Here is a 15104-nt window from a genome sequence, read left to right on the forward strand (position 1 = left end):
GTGGGACTCTTAAAGCAGATTTCACTGATGGCTTTGAAGAGCTTCTAAAAATTCTCAGCTGGTGCTTCCCAGTACAGTCACTCTTTATACATTTGTTCCATAATATGACATGAAAGGAATTTTTGGCTTCGGTCCTTCTACTTTCTGACTCCAGCAGCTCCTGAAAATCTTTCAGATCAAAGAGCCAATGGCAGTTTGTCATCTTTGTAATGATGCATTTTTAAAAGGTGCAAGAAGTTACATGTACCTTTTCTGCATCAGTGCATTTTTCCAATTAAGCAAGATGCCCTGTTTCTGCAGGCTCGACTGGTCAGATAATGGACTGCAGTGAGACATGTCCTGAGCTGAATGCTGCAACAGGGACAAAATTAATGCTGGGAGAAAAATGACATGAAAAGTAAAATTAAGTGGAATGATTGCAGTGCAACTATATAGTTCACTTCAAAATTGTAAGAAAAATTACAAAAGTGTTAATCTTTTAGTATTTAATGGGCCAAATTAATCCCCAGTTTTTATAGTCCATTAGAATCTAATAGAAAAGTGGAAAAAATGTTGTGAAAAACCTTTAAGCAAACTGCAGAACTTGGTTGAAAATTATGTCCTTACTACACAACACCATAGGATGTTTTATTCTTAGGGTATTAAAAAGGGATATCTTTTATAATGACATTCTCTTGTTTCAAGGCTTTCATATTTAGGGAATTCTAGCCAACCCTTTCCTGCCTTGTGGAGATGGGATCTTTATTTGGACCCTGCCTGCTAGGTAACATACAACTAATTCTGCTGCTATCTGCAATTTTTTCCTTTCTATCTTTCAGGTACCTGGACAATTCAAATTGAAAAGGAGCCTAAGACAGTCACTCACTGCATGTATTTACAGTAACAAGGCAAGTGGTGTGCTCACTGCAACTTGTTCTTTAGTTAATTTTCAGCAGGGGAAAAAAAAAAAGAGAGAGAAATGTGAAAAACTGTCTTTGGTTGCCTTTTACTTCAGCAATGTGGGTTCATGATGATTAAATTGACTGAGGAGTAGGTCTTGGGCAAAGATAAGCAGAGTAACCAGCAGTCATAATATCCCACAAGTGTGCTGCAGAAAGGCAGGCTGCCCAAAAATCCTGGTCAACTTTCAAGTTGGATTTCAATTTGCTGTACATGCCCATGATACCAGATCTTCTGATCAGCCACGGGGATCAGCAGTCTCTCCAATATGTAGCCAGACACAGATTTAAAGACCTTATAAGGAGCAAAGAGTCTTACTTAAATATTCTTTGTGGGAAGGAAAAATGCAAATGAATGAGTCACAGCTTCAATTAACATCGAGTGCACTCTAATGGCCAGCTTCATTCTGTCTGAATCACGATGTAAAGCTACACATCCCCTGCAGAATGCATAACTAGGGGTTTACTAATGCAGTCACTCAGCTTGCAGAGTTCCTCTGCTGGTTCAGGACATGAAAGTGCTCTGAGCCCTTGACTGCACTGACACACCAAGATTCAGCATTTATAGTCACACAGAGCAGCACTGCATCTCCAAAAAGTCCTGTCCAAAAAGATATGGTCATGAGGGATAATTGATAAAAGTAGTCTTACTTGGAGAAAATAAGCCTGTTTTCAAGAGTCACACAGCAGTGAAATGATATAAATAGAAAGACAACATAATCTACATAGAGAAATGTTCTCATTTAAAACAACAGTATAGAATTAATCAATACATCTCTGATCCTGTTATCCCCTTTTAGTAAAGTTTTGACATTGAGAGGCAAGAACCATATTCTGACACTGTTATTAGACTACTTCATCTTAGCAATAAACTGATTATTTTGGATTAATGATTAATGAACTCCAAAATATTAAAAGCCATAATATTTCCATTTACTAATTCCTGCATTGGGACCAATAATTGTGTGCAATTGAAATTGGACAAATCTTTCAAAAGAAGTTGTTGAATTCTGATTTTCTACATTATAAATCTTCAAGAACCCAACAGCGTTCTACATAAATTATTTCCAGTGATTAATTATCCTCCTTGTTAGAAAGGTGTACTTTATTTCACTGAATACCAGTTTCCACCATCATGAATAAGTATTACAAAATTATCTTTTTTTTGATCCTTCCAGGAGCAAAAATAAAAGTAGAGCAGGAAAAACAACTGATACTAGATACTGGACAAAACAGATACCCACACAGCTTATAACTTCTATTTATACCTAACGTCTGAAGAGGACACGTAAAATCGGTTGCTGCAATCTTTTTCTTCCAAGAAGAAAGATATTCTTCTGCTCTAAGGAGAAAAACATAGTGACTGAAAACCTCAGGTTTGATTTTATTTTTAAGCAACAATTACTCACAAAATGGGACAAAGCTGAACACAACACTTGAGTACCAAGCAAGGGCTAACAAGTAAAAATGTTCAGATCCTCCACAAGGAGAAGGCCTGATTGAAGTGATGGGGGCAGATGTGAATAGATTTTGAGTATGCTACTTTATGAGCAAAAACACAACACTAAGAAACAATGTACATGTGTATATTATATCACATTGCAACAGTTTGCAGAGCTATTCAACTAAATTATCTGCCAATTTTAATTCCCAGCATAGACTGCAGCAAAGATATGCAAGCTTCCACAGTTGATGCCATAGCCCATCTTCTAGTACCAAACAGAAATGAAAATGTTTTCAGGTACTGCATTAAGACTGAAAATTACCATCCTATCTTTCACCAGACTTAAAATTCTTGAGCATTATTTGTCTTTCTGGTTTTAAAATCTGAAAAACCAAGAAGTGCTTCTTAGAAGTAAATGTCATCCATGGAGAAAGATCAAATCTGAGAAAGAGAATCCTCAATGGTGAGCCAAAAATTTTCCTAGTCATCCTTGGCTGATGCTATAGTAATAGGGAACACTGAACGTGTTGAAAAGGTTCACTTCCCCTTTGCTGAACCTCTTCTCACTCAATGGCCAGCTAAAGGGATACTGTCATTCCTTCATTAACACTGCTGACAATCAGCCTCTGCCTTGGATCAGAAAGGCACAGGGTCATGCCAAGGGGAAAAAAAGCCACTTGGATCAGGTTTCCAAATCAGGAAAATTATAAAAATCACTTATTTTATCCCAGGCAGACATAGTATTAATAAACTCCAACACTCACATTTATTCATCCAGTTTTCTCACGGACTTCTCAAGCATTCACGTGATAGGAAATCAGTAAGTAGTCACAATGAAATTTATTTTAAACCAAGTATTACTCCTCCTCAGCTCCTTCCCACTTATCAGCATTTTTTAACCTGTTCAGATACTCAGAATTCAGAGCAATCTGTTTAAAAACAAGATTAATTCCTTTATTTCACATTAGAAAAAGGCGAGTTGTCAAGCACAATCAAAATTGTCTTCATTTTCCAGGAACAATAAAGCCAGGCTACCTAGGTTTGCATTGTTTTACTTGTGTGAGATACAGAGGGGCTGTGTTCCACCTTTGGCATGGAAATTCCAATGCATCCTAAATTTTATTAACAGGTGAGACAGCAAGACATTGTTTGTGGCTAAATTTTGCTAAGATGTCTGCTGCTAGGCAACCTGCCTTAAGCACAGTGTGAATAAGGTCAGTCAAGTTTCTAGCTCAGCAGGATTTATTTTCTGTGAGTAAAATTTGGTGGCAGACTCGATCTCACTCTTGAATCCCAGTTATCCCTTACTCTGTGTCTCTCCTTGTCCTGTATTTGGCCAGCACTTTATCAGCTTTGAAATACTGCAAGGAAGAGGCGCCTCCTCACACAGACTGGTGCTCTGACTAACATGGGCATCATGGGGGAGGCCAGTTATTGCAGTGCACTTTAGCCTGGAAACCTGCTGAATGTTGTGCAGTGCTGAAAACACACATTGCAGACCCGGGGCAGATGCTGGGACAAGGATTTAGTAAAATATGCTAACTGCAAATAGAATGGCTGCAACTGCTATGAGATTACACCTCTCGCACCAGGTCACATCTGAGGACAGGCTGGACCCACTCCAAGCCAACAAAAAGCCTCTCAGCTTTTACTCCAGCTCCCCAGAACCACAGAGACTGCAGGAGTCTGTAACTCAGTGCAAGGAATATGTGCAGTGCCACTGCCACAGCAGAGACATGGTGGCAAAAGAGAAATTAAGGGTTTAGTGATAGAGGCTCAAGGGCCAAGGGCCAAATGACTTCATGTTACGGGCCCAGATTGACCACAGATAACTTCAGGTCCTCCACTGAGGCATCCAATCCCCAGGCTTCCTCTGTACCTGCCCTTCACTGAGCAGCCCAGATGGTGTCTGCAGGTAAGTTAGTTGTTATAGCCCACATGTTTCAGCTGAGTGTCTCTGATGAAATGGGGTGGAACAAGGAGCACAGATCCCTTTCTTGATAACTGGTCAACTGCAGGGGTTGCACTATAGCTCACTACAGCCTCATTCAGTGGTGACATGATGTCCCCTAGCTCCAGCTAGCAATAGCTGTAGGTCTGAATTTCTAAAATAGCTAAGGAACATGTCCTGCACCGTATTAGAAAAAAACCCAAACAACAGCTTCCAGTTTGCATGTCATAGTTTCCAAAACACAGTCATCTTGAAGATATGGATGGTTAAGAAAAATTAATTATCTGCCAAAATCACCAAAATTCTTCTTTGTTTTGACACTGGATCTAGACAAATATTAAGTAATGAATACATGGCATATGAATATATATATGGTTGGATACTAATCCTTGCTACTGTGTGGCAAAATTTATCAAGGAGGATTTTGATCTAACTTTAAAATAGTGCAAGCAGTGAACTCTGTCTATGCATTTTAAATAGCTTGAATGCATAATAGAGTGGGGGGTTTTTTCATTATTTCTTACATGAAATACAGGTGAGTTGAACACCCTAGTAATACATATGGGGTGGGGACTTTTGCCTCATGTCATATTATGCTATGAATAATATATCTGAAGTTTTATTGAGATTTTTTGCCACTTTAAACAGAATTATCATATTCATGTCTAAAATAAGTTTGGCCATTAAATCTCCAAATAAAAGCAAAACATTAGCCATCCTTACTATAAAGCTGCACCTGGCAGACTTTCATATGAGAAGTTCTTCCTGAAAGACAATGGACCAAATGGAGATGGCAATTAAAGAATTTTGCAAAACAAGAACAAAAAGTAACGTGCATAAAATCCCCCTGTTTTGATGGCCAAAACAGTCACTGTTACAGTGCGGGCACCAGAATCTTTATGAAGTCAAACAAAGCACTTCGAGCCAGTGACTATGTGCTGTCTAAATGACATCGTTCCAGGGCAGAGGGTTTTTTTTTACTACCAGATGGTTGTTGCTCCGGTTGTGGTATCCTAGATATGTGCTGACATCTAGTGGACCTTTAGAGAATAAATACAGCCCAAACGCTTATTAATTAGCAATAAAGAATAATAATCTCAGATTCAAAAACGTATTTTCTTCCATTCCCCCCACAGTGCATGTAATAGTGTTCTAGATAACTGAATTTTAGTGATTATTGTGCTTTTCGATATTTGTTCAAGCTGATGTTTTCTAAAGCACTGTTCCCATTGACGCCATGCTGAGTCCTTTGGGAAAATCCACCTGGAGGCATTTCTTGACTGACAATCACCATGTGTTTAGGCAGAGACTGTAAAATTGAAAAAGAAATAGATGGGAGTGCAGTTCTGCATGTCTGGAGCCACAGTAGGATCTGTATTACACCTGATTTGATCAGAGACTCCTTAAGCTATTCCTACTAAATTCAGAACAGAATTTGTTTTTAAGCAGTTGTTTACCTATTATTGTAAGTAAACGGCTACAAATAGCCTTTAAATGATAATTTAGTTTACTACTATCTTGAAAACACCTTACTATATTGTAGACATCAATGAATATTTATGAGATAACAGCCAAAACTCTACTTAGAAACCCACTTTCCATGATATTTACTCTATCTTCATTTAGCACATATTTCTGTTCATTTGCAAAACATGCATGTAATGCACTTCTTACTCAGGATAACTAAACTGGGAAGAAACTACTAGAACCTTAACCACTGATTCTGAAGTAAGCTGAAAGAGGAAACATGACCAGAAAATCAACTGCCTTTAGGAAGAACCGATTTGGGAGACCAAACACTCCTGCTTAGGTTTCAGTTGATTTTAGAGTCCCCACCAATGAGAAAGGCTTTTATTACTTCAGAAATAAGACAACTGGAGGTTTTACAGTGATATATGTGGTGAGAGAATCCCAGTCAAATTCAAACCCCAAGAAGAAGGTCTATACCACCTCCAAGGAGTCCCTGAGGCCATCTTTTAACCAGCTTTGATTTCCAGGACACAGTACTTTAGGCCAAAGGAACAGGCAGTTGTAGAAGACTCCAGGTCACAGAAAGGGAGAGGAATGATATGCTGAACTAGCACTGAAAAGATTTATTCTGAAGGAAGAAAATGGAAAACACCCTCAAAGCTGGCATATATGTGTTGTTGCTGTTTCACACAATCACCAGCATCACTGACATGTATCCACCAGTGTCCCTAATAACCCAATGTGCTCAGCTCCTCATGAACAGGTCATTACTTACCACTTGCATGACATTCATTTTGGGGGTATTACAATTCAAGTGGCTGCTCAGCTGGTACCCTATAAAGAGTCTTGCCACATAATGTTATTTTTCATTTTTTGCTTCAGTGCAAGACCTGCTTGTGATTTATCGGCTGTAGCAAAGCACAAAGCCATAATTTTCTTTTATTGAACTCACTCTGGGTAGCCATCACTCTGCAGAAATGCAGATGGTCATCTTATTCTTATTCGTAGCAATGGGATGAATGCCACAACTCTGCTGACAAAGACAGCAAAGCAGCCATTTATAATAGTAAGAGAAGCATTCAATTTAATATCTGTGTTAGCTGCACATAGTTAGGCTTTTTGGACACAGTTGTTATAGGATCCTGCTCTGCTAATACTCCAGGACTTTACAGCATTTAGGTAAATTTGCATAGCATGTATACTGGCATCCAGGTGCAATTTCTGTGCTTATGGCAAATGAAACTGAACTATACCCTACTACACATAGAGTTGGCCTCCAATTGAACTCTAATCATATTCAGGCTTTATGATGTGTATTTGAGATAGGGCAGTTTAGTAATTTGTCTACTTCTTCCCTTACTTCAATTTTCAGGGGCATCCACACAGTGTGGATGAAATTCTGGTTCTGGATCAGAACTGATGATCTTGAGTGAACAATGTATTTAACCATTTCATTCTCAATGGAATTAAGGAGATGACTTGCAGCTTCTCTTCTATTTCAGAAAATATGGATTTAGGGAATTTCTGGATACACAAAACACAGTTTCTCTGTTCTAGGGTGAAAAGAGTGGCAGTGAATTATTCACAGCAACTAGTGGAGTGCCCAGAGACTTGCCCTATGATAACTGGTGAGTTTGTGGAGAACAAAATACAGTGTTGAATATTAAACAGAAAGGGGCAGGTGTTTTCTAATAAGCACCCTGCTGGAGCCTGCCAAAGGGCCCCCATACAGACCTTAACAGCTGAATCTGGAATGTGCTTCATTTCATCACAGAACTGGCTATTGCCACAGCAACGACTCTTGACTAATAATTCAAAAAAACAAAACAGAGATGCAAGTCAAATCCAGAAATTAGAGTATTTAATAGTTTAGAATAAAGGGAGCTTTACCTAGCATTTTCAGTGAATGGATTCTGAGCAAAAATTCATCCAACATCTGCTAATGCCACATTTTAGTATTGCCTCTTCAATCAGAGTAAATTATATAGCTTAAGTGTTCATATCACCAATTAATCTCTTCTGAATCAGATCTGCATATTAGTTGCTTGAAATAGGCTTAATATAGCCATAATTGTACAAAACATGAATACCATTTTTCATAATAATTAGGTAGTCACTTTGCCCTTTTTCTCAATTTGTCTAAATGCTCATATTTACATTAGAAGTTAGCAGTTAATTTTACCCATACAACCCTTCTCAATTACTCCATTGGTCTGTCAATAGAACCTTCTGCTTAAGGCACCCAACCTGTGCAAAGTACAAGTATTCAGCGTTCACTGTATCAATTTCCTAAGAGGCCCATTTGAGAGGATCGGAACTGCTCCAACAGGCACATGGCAGGGAAGCAAATAAGATATTTCCCACTTTGGAAAAGGCTCAGCGAGAGGAGCCAGGCACACTGACCATCAAATCCTTTCCTCCCAAGCTTGAGAGCAGGCCAGGAGCTCGCTGTAAAAGGGCCACGGAGCCTTGCAGAGCAATTGTCTTGTGCCAGAACTACCCAAGCATTACAGTGCTCTTCCACAGCACAGTCTGAGTGCTTCGTTTGCTGCAAAGACCCCAAAAGTGACTAGGAGATAATTACTCTGACCTCTGCTTGTTGGACGTTGATAGAGAGAGAGTTGATAGCAGCATCATGAACTGTCCTCATGTTTCATTTCTTGATGTGCTGTAAACCTTTGACTTGCTGCCAAAATTTAAGGTTGCCTTATGAGATAATCCCAGCTAAGAAGTGCAGTTTCTATGCATCTTCCTGCCCTTCTGCTGGAGACAGGGGCATGATGTAGTTAGCTAAGAAAAGAAACACAAAAGCTTAAGGGCTGTGAATAAGTTCTTGCATTTGCAAAACAGAGATAATACTATTTACACTCATATTAAATTTATAAAATACTTCTCCCCTGCTGGAGTCTCTAAATCCCTTATTAGACCACCAAGAATTCTCTTATACATTTCCTGCTGGTTTTAATCGCCTAGTCCAAATTTCAAGGATATTTTCCTAAAAAAATAAACAACAAAAAAAAAAAAAACCCTAAACAAACAAAAAATTGTGCATTTCAGAAACAAATACTTACAGCAACACTCAGGAAGAGCATGAGACTTGGCTTGCAATAATAATTTAAAAGATACTGTAAATGCTTTATTAATCCATGCTGTTGACAGCTTGAAATGCCAAATTTTCTGTATTGCACTGAGCCATGAAACTATTCCATGAGATACTACAGTCCACCTTGAGACAGCATTGAAGCCAAAGCTTTGATCCTCAAGGCTGACTTGAGTAAATCATTATTTTTAAACTCTTTAATCCCTCATGCATCTGTAGAACATAATTTTAGTAATGCATTTGACTTAAAGTCCTTATTACTTCAGAATTCAGTCCAACTTCTACTGCAAATAAAGTCAGAGCTCCCAGGGGCTCCAGAGAGAGGAATTACTCCTGCTCTACTGCAATTCTCCACTGAACTGATGAGACAACAGAAACAGTGTCATCAGGAACCATAATTTCACCTTCTTTAGGGGCTTTTTTCTCTTTTACTGTATTGCAGTGCAGCATTTTCTGGAGAGGAAGTACAAGAGTTGGAAATCCAGAGGTCTTTAATTTCACTTCTTGCTCCCACACAGGATCATGAGATGACTGCTAGAAAATAACCACAGATACCACACATAGTAGCAGACAGCAGCTTACATCAGCTCAGATACACCAAGCTAAGGTTTGGGACCTTACCCACACTGCTAAATAAAGTTCAAGCTGTGTGGCATTGCCTCATCACTCTGCATAATGTTTGGTCAAGGGTTTCCCTTTGGTCGCCTGTGGTTGCCTCATAGTCTGATTGCATAAACACTATTTAATTGTGTATTATTCTCAGTTCAGAGCATTTTAAATAACACTATGGCAGTGTCACAACTCATCAAAACTACATTTTATCAGTACAAAATGCAGACTATAGGCTGCATTATCTGGGGTTTAACAGAAGCCTTGAAGGTGCAAAACATCTTAGGCTATCATTAGGGAGAGGGGAAAACAAAACTGGTTCTGACAACACAAAACAGTGCCAGACTGCAAAACAAGTATTAGCAGCCCCAAGGGTTTATTCCCTGTCCCTAGTCTTTCCTGCAGTAGAGACACAGCCATGGGTCCCTGCACACTCCAGCTGCCCTGGTCCATACTTTAGGCTCTACCCTGTACAGGGCTGCCTCAGGGTGCCCCCCTGACCCCCCCGCCCCCATAGGCAGGCATACGTCTTGTGCAGCCAAATACAAACTCAGTTGCTGCCTGTAACGCAATGATAATAGCATTTACCCAACTACTCTCCATAAAGTTTGCCTTATCAATGCAAAAATACTGTTCATTGTATTGAAAAAATATATCTTCTTTGTGAATACGTATCTTCAATAAAGAGAGTAAACAGAGAGATGTTTTATATCGCTGCGATTGCAAACCGTACCTGTGATTTAGGCAGTCATTTGCCAAGTGCTGTAAAACACACCCACTTCTGAAACTGCCCTATCTATTAACTGTCAGTTCAAAATCAAAGGCCAAAACGAGCTCCCGCTGGCAAAAATAATTAGTGCCCGAATATTGCTGCAGCACTCTGCTCTCTCTGCAGTTCCTGGAAGGACTAGAAGATTGGAGAGGGAACATGGGGTGCTCAGCTGCAGGATAACCCCTCAAACAGAAGCTACCTATGGAAAGTATCACCAGCAAAGCTGAGAGGAGCTGTATGTGCATGATCAGAAATCCTGCACACTTACTGATCAATGTGTCTGTTAATTTTCATGGTGATGCTGTAACTCAGACATCATTCCAGTTGAAGGAAGCTTATTTTGTACGATAAGCAATGTCCTGAAATAAAGCCTGTCACTGCTGTCTCAAGCTTACATTGCTACCAGGAGTCAGTGAATCTCAGTGAACTTGACAATGTCTTTGGAAAACAAATTTCTTACTTCTCAGAAAAACATCACGTGCTGAGTGTGAAAGGGATGGATAATACAATCCCTTGCTTTGCCTGCTCTGCTCTTTTCAACTCTATAAGTCTTCAAAAATCTCCTTGCTGGAAAAAATGAGCTGAAATGCAAATGATCTGGTTCTGTTTACCAGAAGTATATATTGCACCTATGTGTCAGTAAACATGATTTCTAGATAGCACTTTAAAAATCACAATCAGCTAAATGTTTCAGATTTTTGCTCTTGCTTTCAGGGGACAAAAAAGAAAGATTTAGGCAGGGAAAAATAATTTTAAAATTGTCAAACTTTACTAGCTTAAAGCACCATTATTATCCAGTGAACACTGTTTTCATTTAGTACTGCACACATGGCAAGGGTTACAAATCCACTCAGACCAAGCAAAGGAAAGTATGCTTTCACCTGCCATCGTGAAAAAGAGATGATGCTTGTCCTCCGGGTTATGCCCAGCAGATATCATCCTCTTAAAAAAAATTGTTTATATAAGCTGCAGAAAATTACAGTCCTTCTATCACCACCACCACATGGTGGTGAAAAAATGACCCTCAAAAGAGGGAAATAGCAGAGACCCTACCATGCACTAAGTTCTCAGTGAGCAGTTCGGTGTGCTTGCTTTTAGGTGCTTGAGATACTGTACATCTCCCTGTTTACTTGAGAAGGACCTCATTTCTACTATAAGAGACACTTCAGTATAATAAAATGTTTTTCATAGACTGCTGCTCAATTGCTCCTTCTGTCACTAACTTCTCCTGCATAAAATGCAGAAATCAGTGCTAACAAAAATTCTGACATCATTTCAATACATTGCAGACCTCCCTGCTTAGACACGTGTAGCTTAGCAGCCCCTTTCAGTCTAACTTTGCAACAGCAGATTAAAAATATGACCTCTGAAGCCCATTTGGTTGGCTAACAGACTGAGGGCTAAGAGGGAGACAAAAATCAGACCTCTCCAGAAGTTTGACATGCTGAATTTCCATATTGGTGGTATTGAAAAGATAGAAATAGGAAGGTAAAGAAAATGTAGTGCAGCTGTCCTCTCACAGCTAAAATGAGCCATAAAATAATTGCTAATGAAGAAATTCACTTCCTATGAATACAGAATTAGCAACTGTAATTCTTATGAGAGAATCAATTAAGATCAGCATAATGGTAGTAATATATAAGTTTATATGACAAAAGAATTATCTTCAACAGTTCATTAATATTAAAAAGTGTCATTAATATTACTTTAGAAAACGTTCTTGACATGTTTGTAGGTATACATTTTTTATGTTTTCTGTGTATTTATAAGTCCTTACCACTACAGAATTTGAGCATCTTACAACTTCCAAACGAAGTCCATTGTTTTTTACTTACTTTTCTTCAAGGATGGGAGAGTATAAAGACCATGAGGAACAGTCAAAATGCTCTACATTTTGTCTATAACTTTGCATACTCACTGTAAACACAGTCCTAGTCTTCCTAGTGTAATAATATCAATCAAAAGCTTTGTTACAAAAAGAAATCCACAACCAACAACTGTTGTAGGCAACTGAGAGAAGTAAATGTGGTTCTAGATTCTATTTCCACCTATAAACTCTGCCACTAACACAGCAAGGAGCAAGCTGAACATGAGGCAGAAATGATCATGCTATTTGTACAAGGAGGTGCTTACCAGTTAACACACAGCAGAAGCTCCATGCTCTGCATTCTGTGCAGCAAGGGGATGCTGCAACCTGCCATTCAAAACAGTCCTTGGAACTGCAGGCAGCTGTGGGATTTGGGGAAAACAGTAAGGTTGTATAAGCCAGTTTATTATGAAAGGCAAATAAAGAGTCTGTGCAATTATCGTAACAGTTAGACAAACTATGGGTTCACAGCTATATGAGGCCCAATTGCAGCCACAAGCTGAATGGAGAAAACTGAAGGCTGGTGTGACATGTCTTCTGCGGTTGGAAAAAGTCAGTGACTATTCAAGAGGCCTGAAGGAACAGGACTGAATATCAACCAGAACAGGCAGATTCCACTTCAGGAAGACTAAGGTGGAAAGAAGTGGTAAAAATTCATAATGAAAAGGTGTGAACATGGGCAGCAGGGAAAGAGATTGTATAAAATTTCTCTTATTTTCTTTATCATATTCCATCTTCCCTACTTCCTTCACAGTTTTTTCTTATTTGAAATACCCTCTCCTTACAGTCATTGTCCTTCACCATTCTCTTAAAAAATGCTTCAATCTTTTAAACGTCACAGAATCCAACCTGAGCTAAGACATTAAATATATGCATCTTGAAGATGAAAGGAGAAGTGAGAAACCAGACACAGAATAATTTAAATAATGGGAAAAATTCTGGCCTTGAAATCAAAAGATGGGAGAGCTTATCCCACTCCTAAAAATTCATGCATTTTCGCAACCCCCTCTTTAATTCAGATTGTCTGTCTCCTCTGTCCATATCATCACTCCCATGGACCCTCTCAAATCTTCTAGCTTCTGCATTCTTTGTAGGATGCTGCTTAGAAAACAGGTGCTACATCATGTTAGTTGGGAGATCTGAAAGATAGGGTGATGTCCTGGTTTAGGATAAATTAGGGGAGAACCTCCAAAAGGAGTCCCCTAAAAAACAAACCTCCACCACCCCTCCCCCCAGCCCTGGGTTTGGGAAGGAATTCCTGTATCCAGTCAGTGGAGAAAAATATTCTTTTAAGCAGTCTATGAGCTCTTTAACAACCTCCATTCTTGTTCTGTGTCCAGAAGGCTCATGAAAGCAGCTGCATACAAAAGGAACTAGACTACACCTGCTCTGTATGATTAATAAATGCATTTATTGGTTATTACTATAATTATCCATATAGGCAAAAACCTGTTCTGTTTGTGCAAGTCCTTATCAGGATAAAAAGACAGTTATATCATGCTAATATAGAACAATATAGCTAATATGATTACTAATACATGCTAAACTTATTCAATTTAATTATATTATGAAATTGCATTATTTATATAATTAGAAGATAAGTATATATTCTATTGTAAGTATGCATATAAATAGAATATCACCCAGTTCCAGACATCAGTGTTTGCTTTGAGCTACTCATGTTAACTTGGAAAGGATGTTCCTGAGACTGCTTTAAACTACAGTCTCAAGTTTTTGCCTCTTGCTCTTTGGACTCCTCACAGACCCTTGAATCTCAAGCAGACCACAGGATTCCATAATCCGAGAAAATTTACCATTATGGTTAAAAGTCACCTCAAGTTAAACTGAACTTTCTGCTTAATTATAGTGCAGTATGGAATAATGCTGCACACTATGCAAGTACAGGCAAGTACAGTGGAATATGCTGTCATCTTTTAGCTACAAAAAAAAAATATAATCTAATGGAGGACAGTCAAGTCTCTAGTTCTTTTTTAGATGGATGGAAACAAATTAAGGCATCTTTTGACACACAGGAGAAACACATCTTTCAGGGCACTGTATAGGTATTCTGTAGCTTGCACTAGAAATGCATCAATATAACATGAATAAATATGATAATTGTGCTCGGACAGCATTTAGGTGAGTACATAGAAAAGAAAAGCAAAGTTGGGGTTTTAATGGTGTTTGTGGCATCTTGAAACACCATTCTGTGAATCGTGTATTTGAACTTGAACTTCCAAAGCTTTATTAGCGCACTTCTCAAAGCAAGGGATAACCTGTAACAAATAACATTCAGAAGACATTTATACACTCACTTGCAACATGCACAGATAAAGCTGATATAAATATAATACAGTTTTTAAGACTGTAATACACACATATCTCAAAACTGAGTGCTGTAGAAAAGAGACATATGGGTAAGAGCATAATTTCTTTCAAATGACATAAATTCTTGTATTGGAATGAAAACATGGCATGCTGTCTATGCTGGATACTAAATTCATTCTATTTTTTATATACACAAATATGTCATAACTTTGCTAATTTAAAAGGTTTCTACCTTTTCACATTTCCCAGTTATTAAAGCAAATCAATTACTTATGGCAGGTTATTCATTGCCAAGACTGTTCACATGGGACCTAGGACTGTGTTCTTTATTTTTTTAAGCATCAATATTTTTTATGTGGGCCTTGGTGGACTGAAAATAGCAACGACTGGGGCTAGTTCTGAGCTAGAGAACCTTCTCACAAGCTGGGATGTCCCTGTGGTGCATCCTGGCAGTAAGTCTCAGTCTGCAATAGAGATGGAGGTCACACATACTTTGTCCTCCCTTTTCCTTCGGAGGTAGTTGGTGCAGTGTAGATTCTAGCCACGAGCTGGTACAGATGTTTGACCAGCAGAGTAAAACATGCTGCCCCAACAGCTATTGCACACCTCATCTATGGAAGAATTG

General features: G+C 38.7%; 1 protein-coding gene across 1 annotated transcript in view; it reads right to left on the reverse strand.

Annotated features, from left to right (window-relative positions):
* Positions 1-5507: 5507 nt before the first annotated feature.
* Positions 5508-15104, reverse strand: part of LOC310920357 (uncharacterized protein) — a gene marked incomplete at its 3' end in the record, with an annotated part of 58567 nt that continues 48970 nt past the window's right edge. The window contains exons 4-6 of the mRNA XM_083880269.1: positions 14299-14427; positions 7164-7296; positions 5508-5642 (exon numbers count right to left, since the gene is read on the reverse strand). Coding sequence (XP_083736395.1) covers positions 5508-5642; positions 7164-7296; positions 14299-14427 — 397 coding nt within the window. The remainder of the gene's footprint in view (positions 5643-7163; positions 7297-14298; positions 14428-15104) is intronic.

The sequence above is a fragment of the Zosterops lateralis genome, assembly GCF_965231275.1.
Source record: "Zosterops lateralis genome assembly, chromosome: 1".
Classification (NCBI taxonomy): Eukaryota; Metazoa; Chordata; class Aves; order Passeriformes; family Zosteropidae; genus Zosterops; species Zosterops lateralis.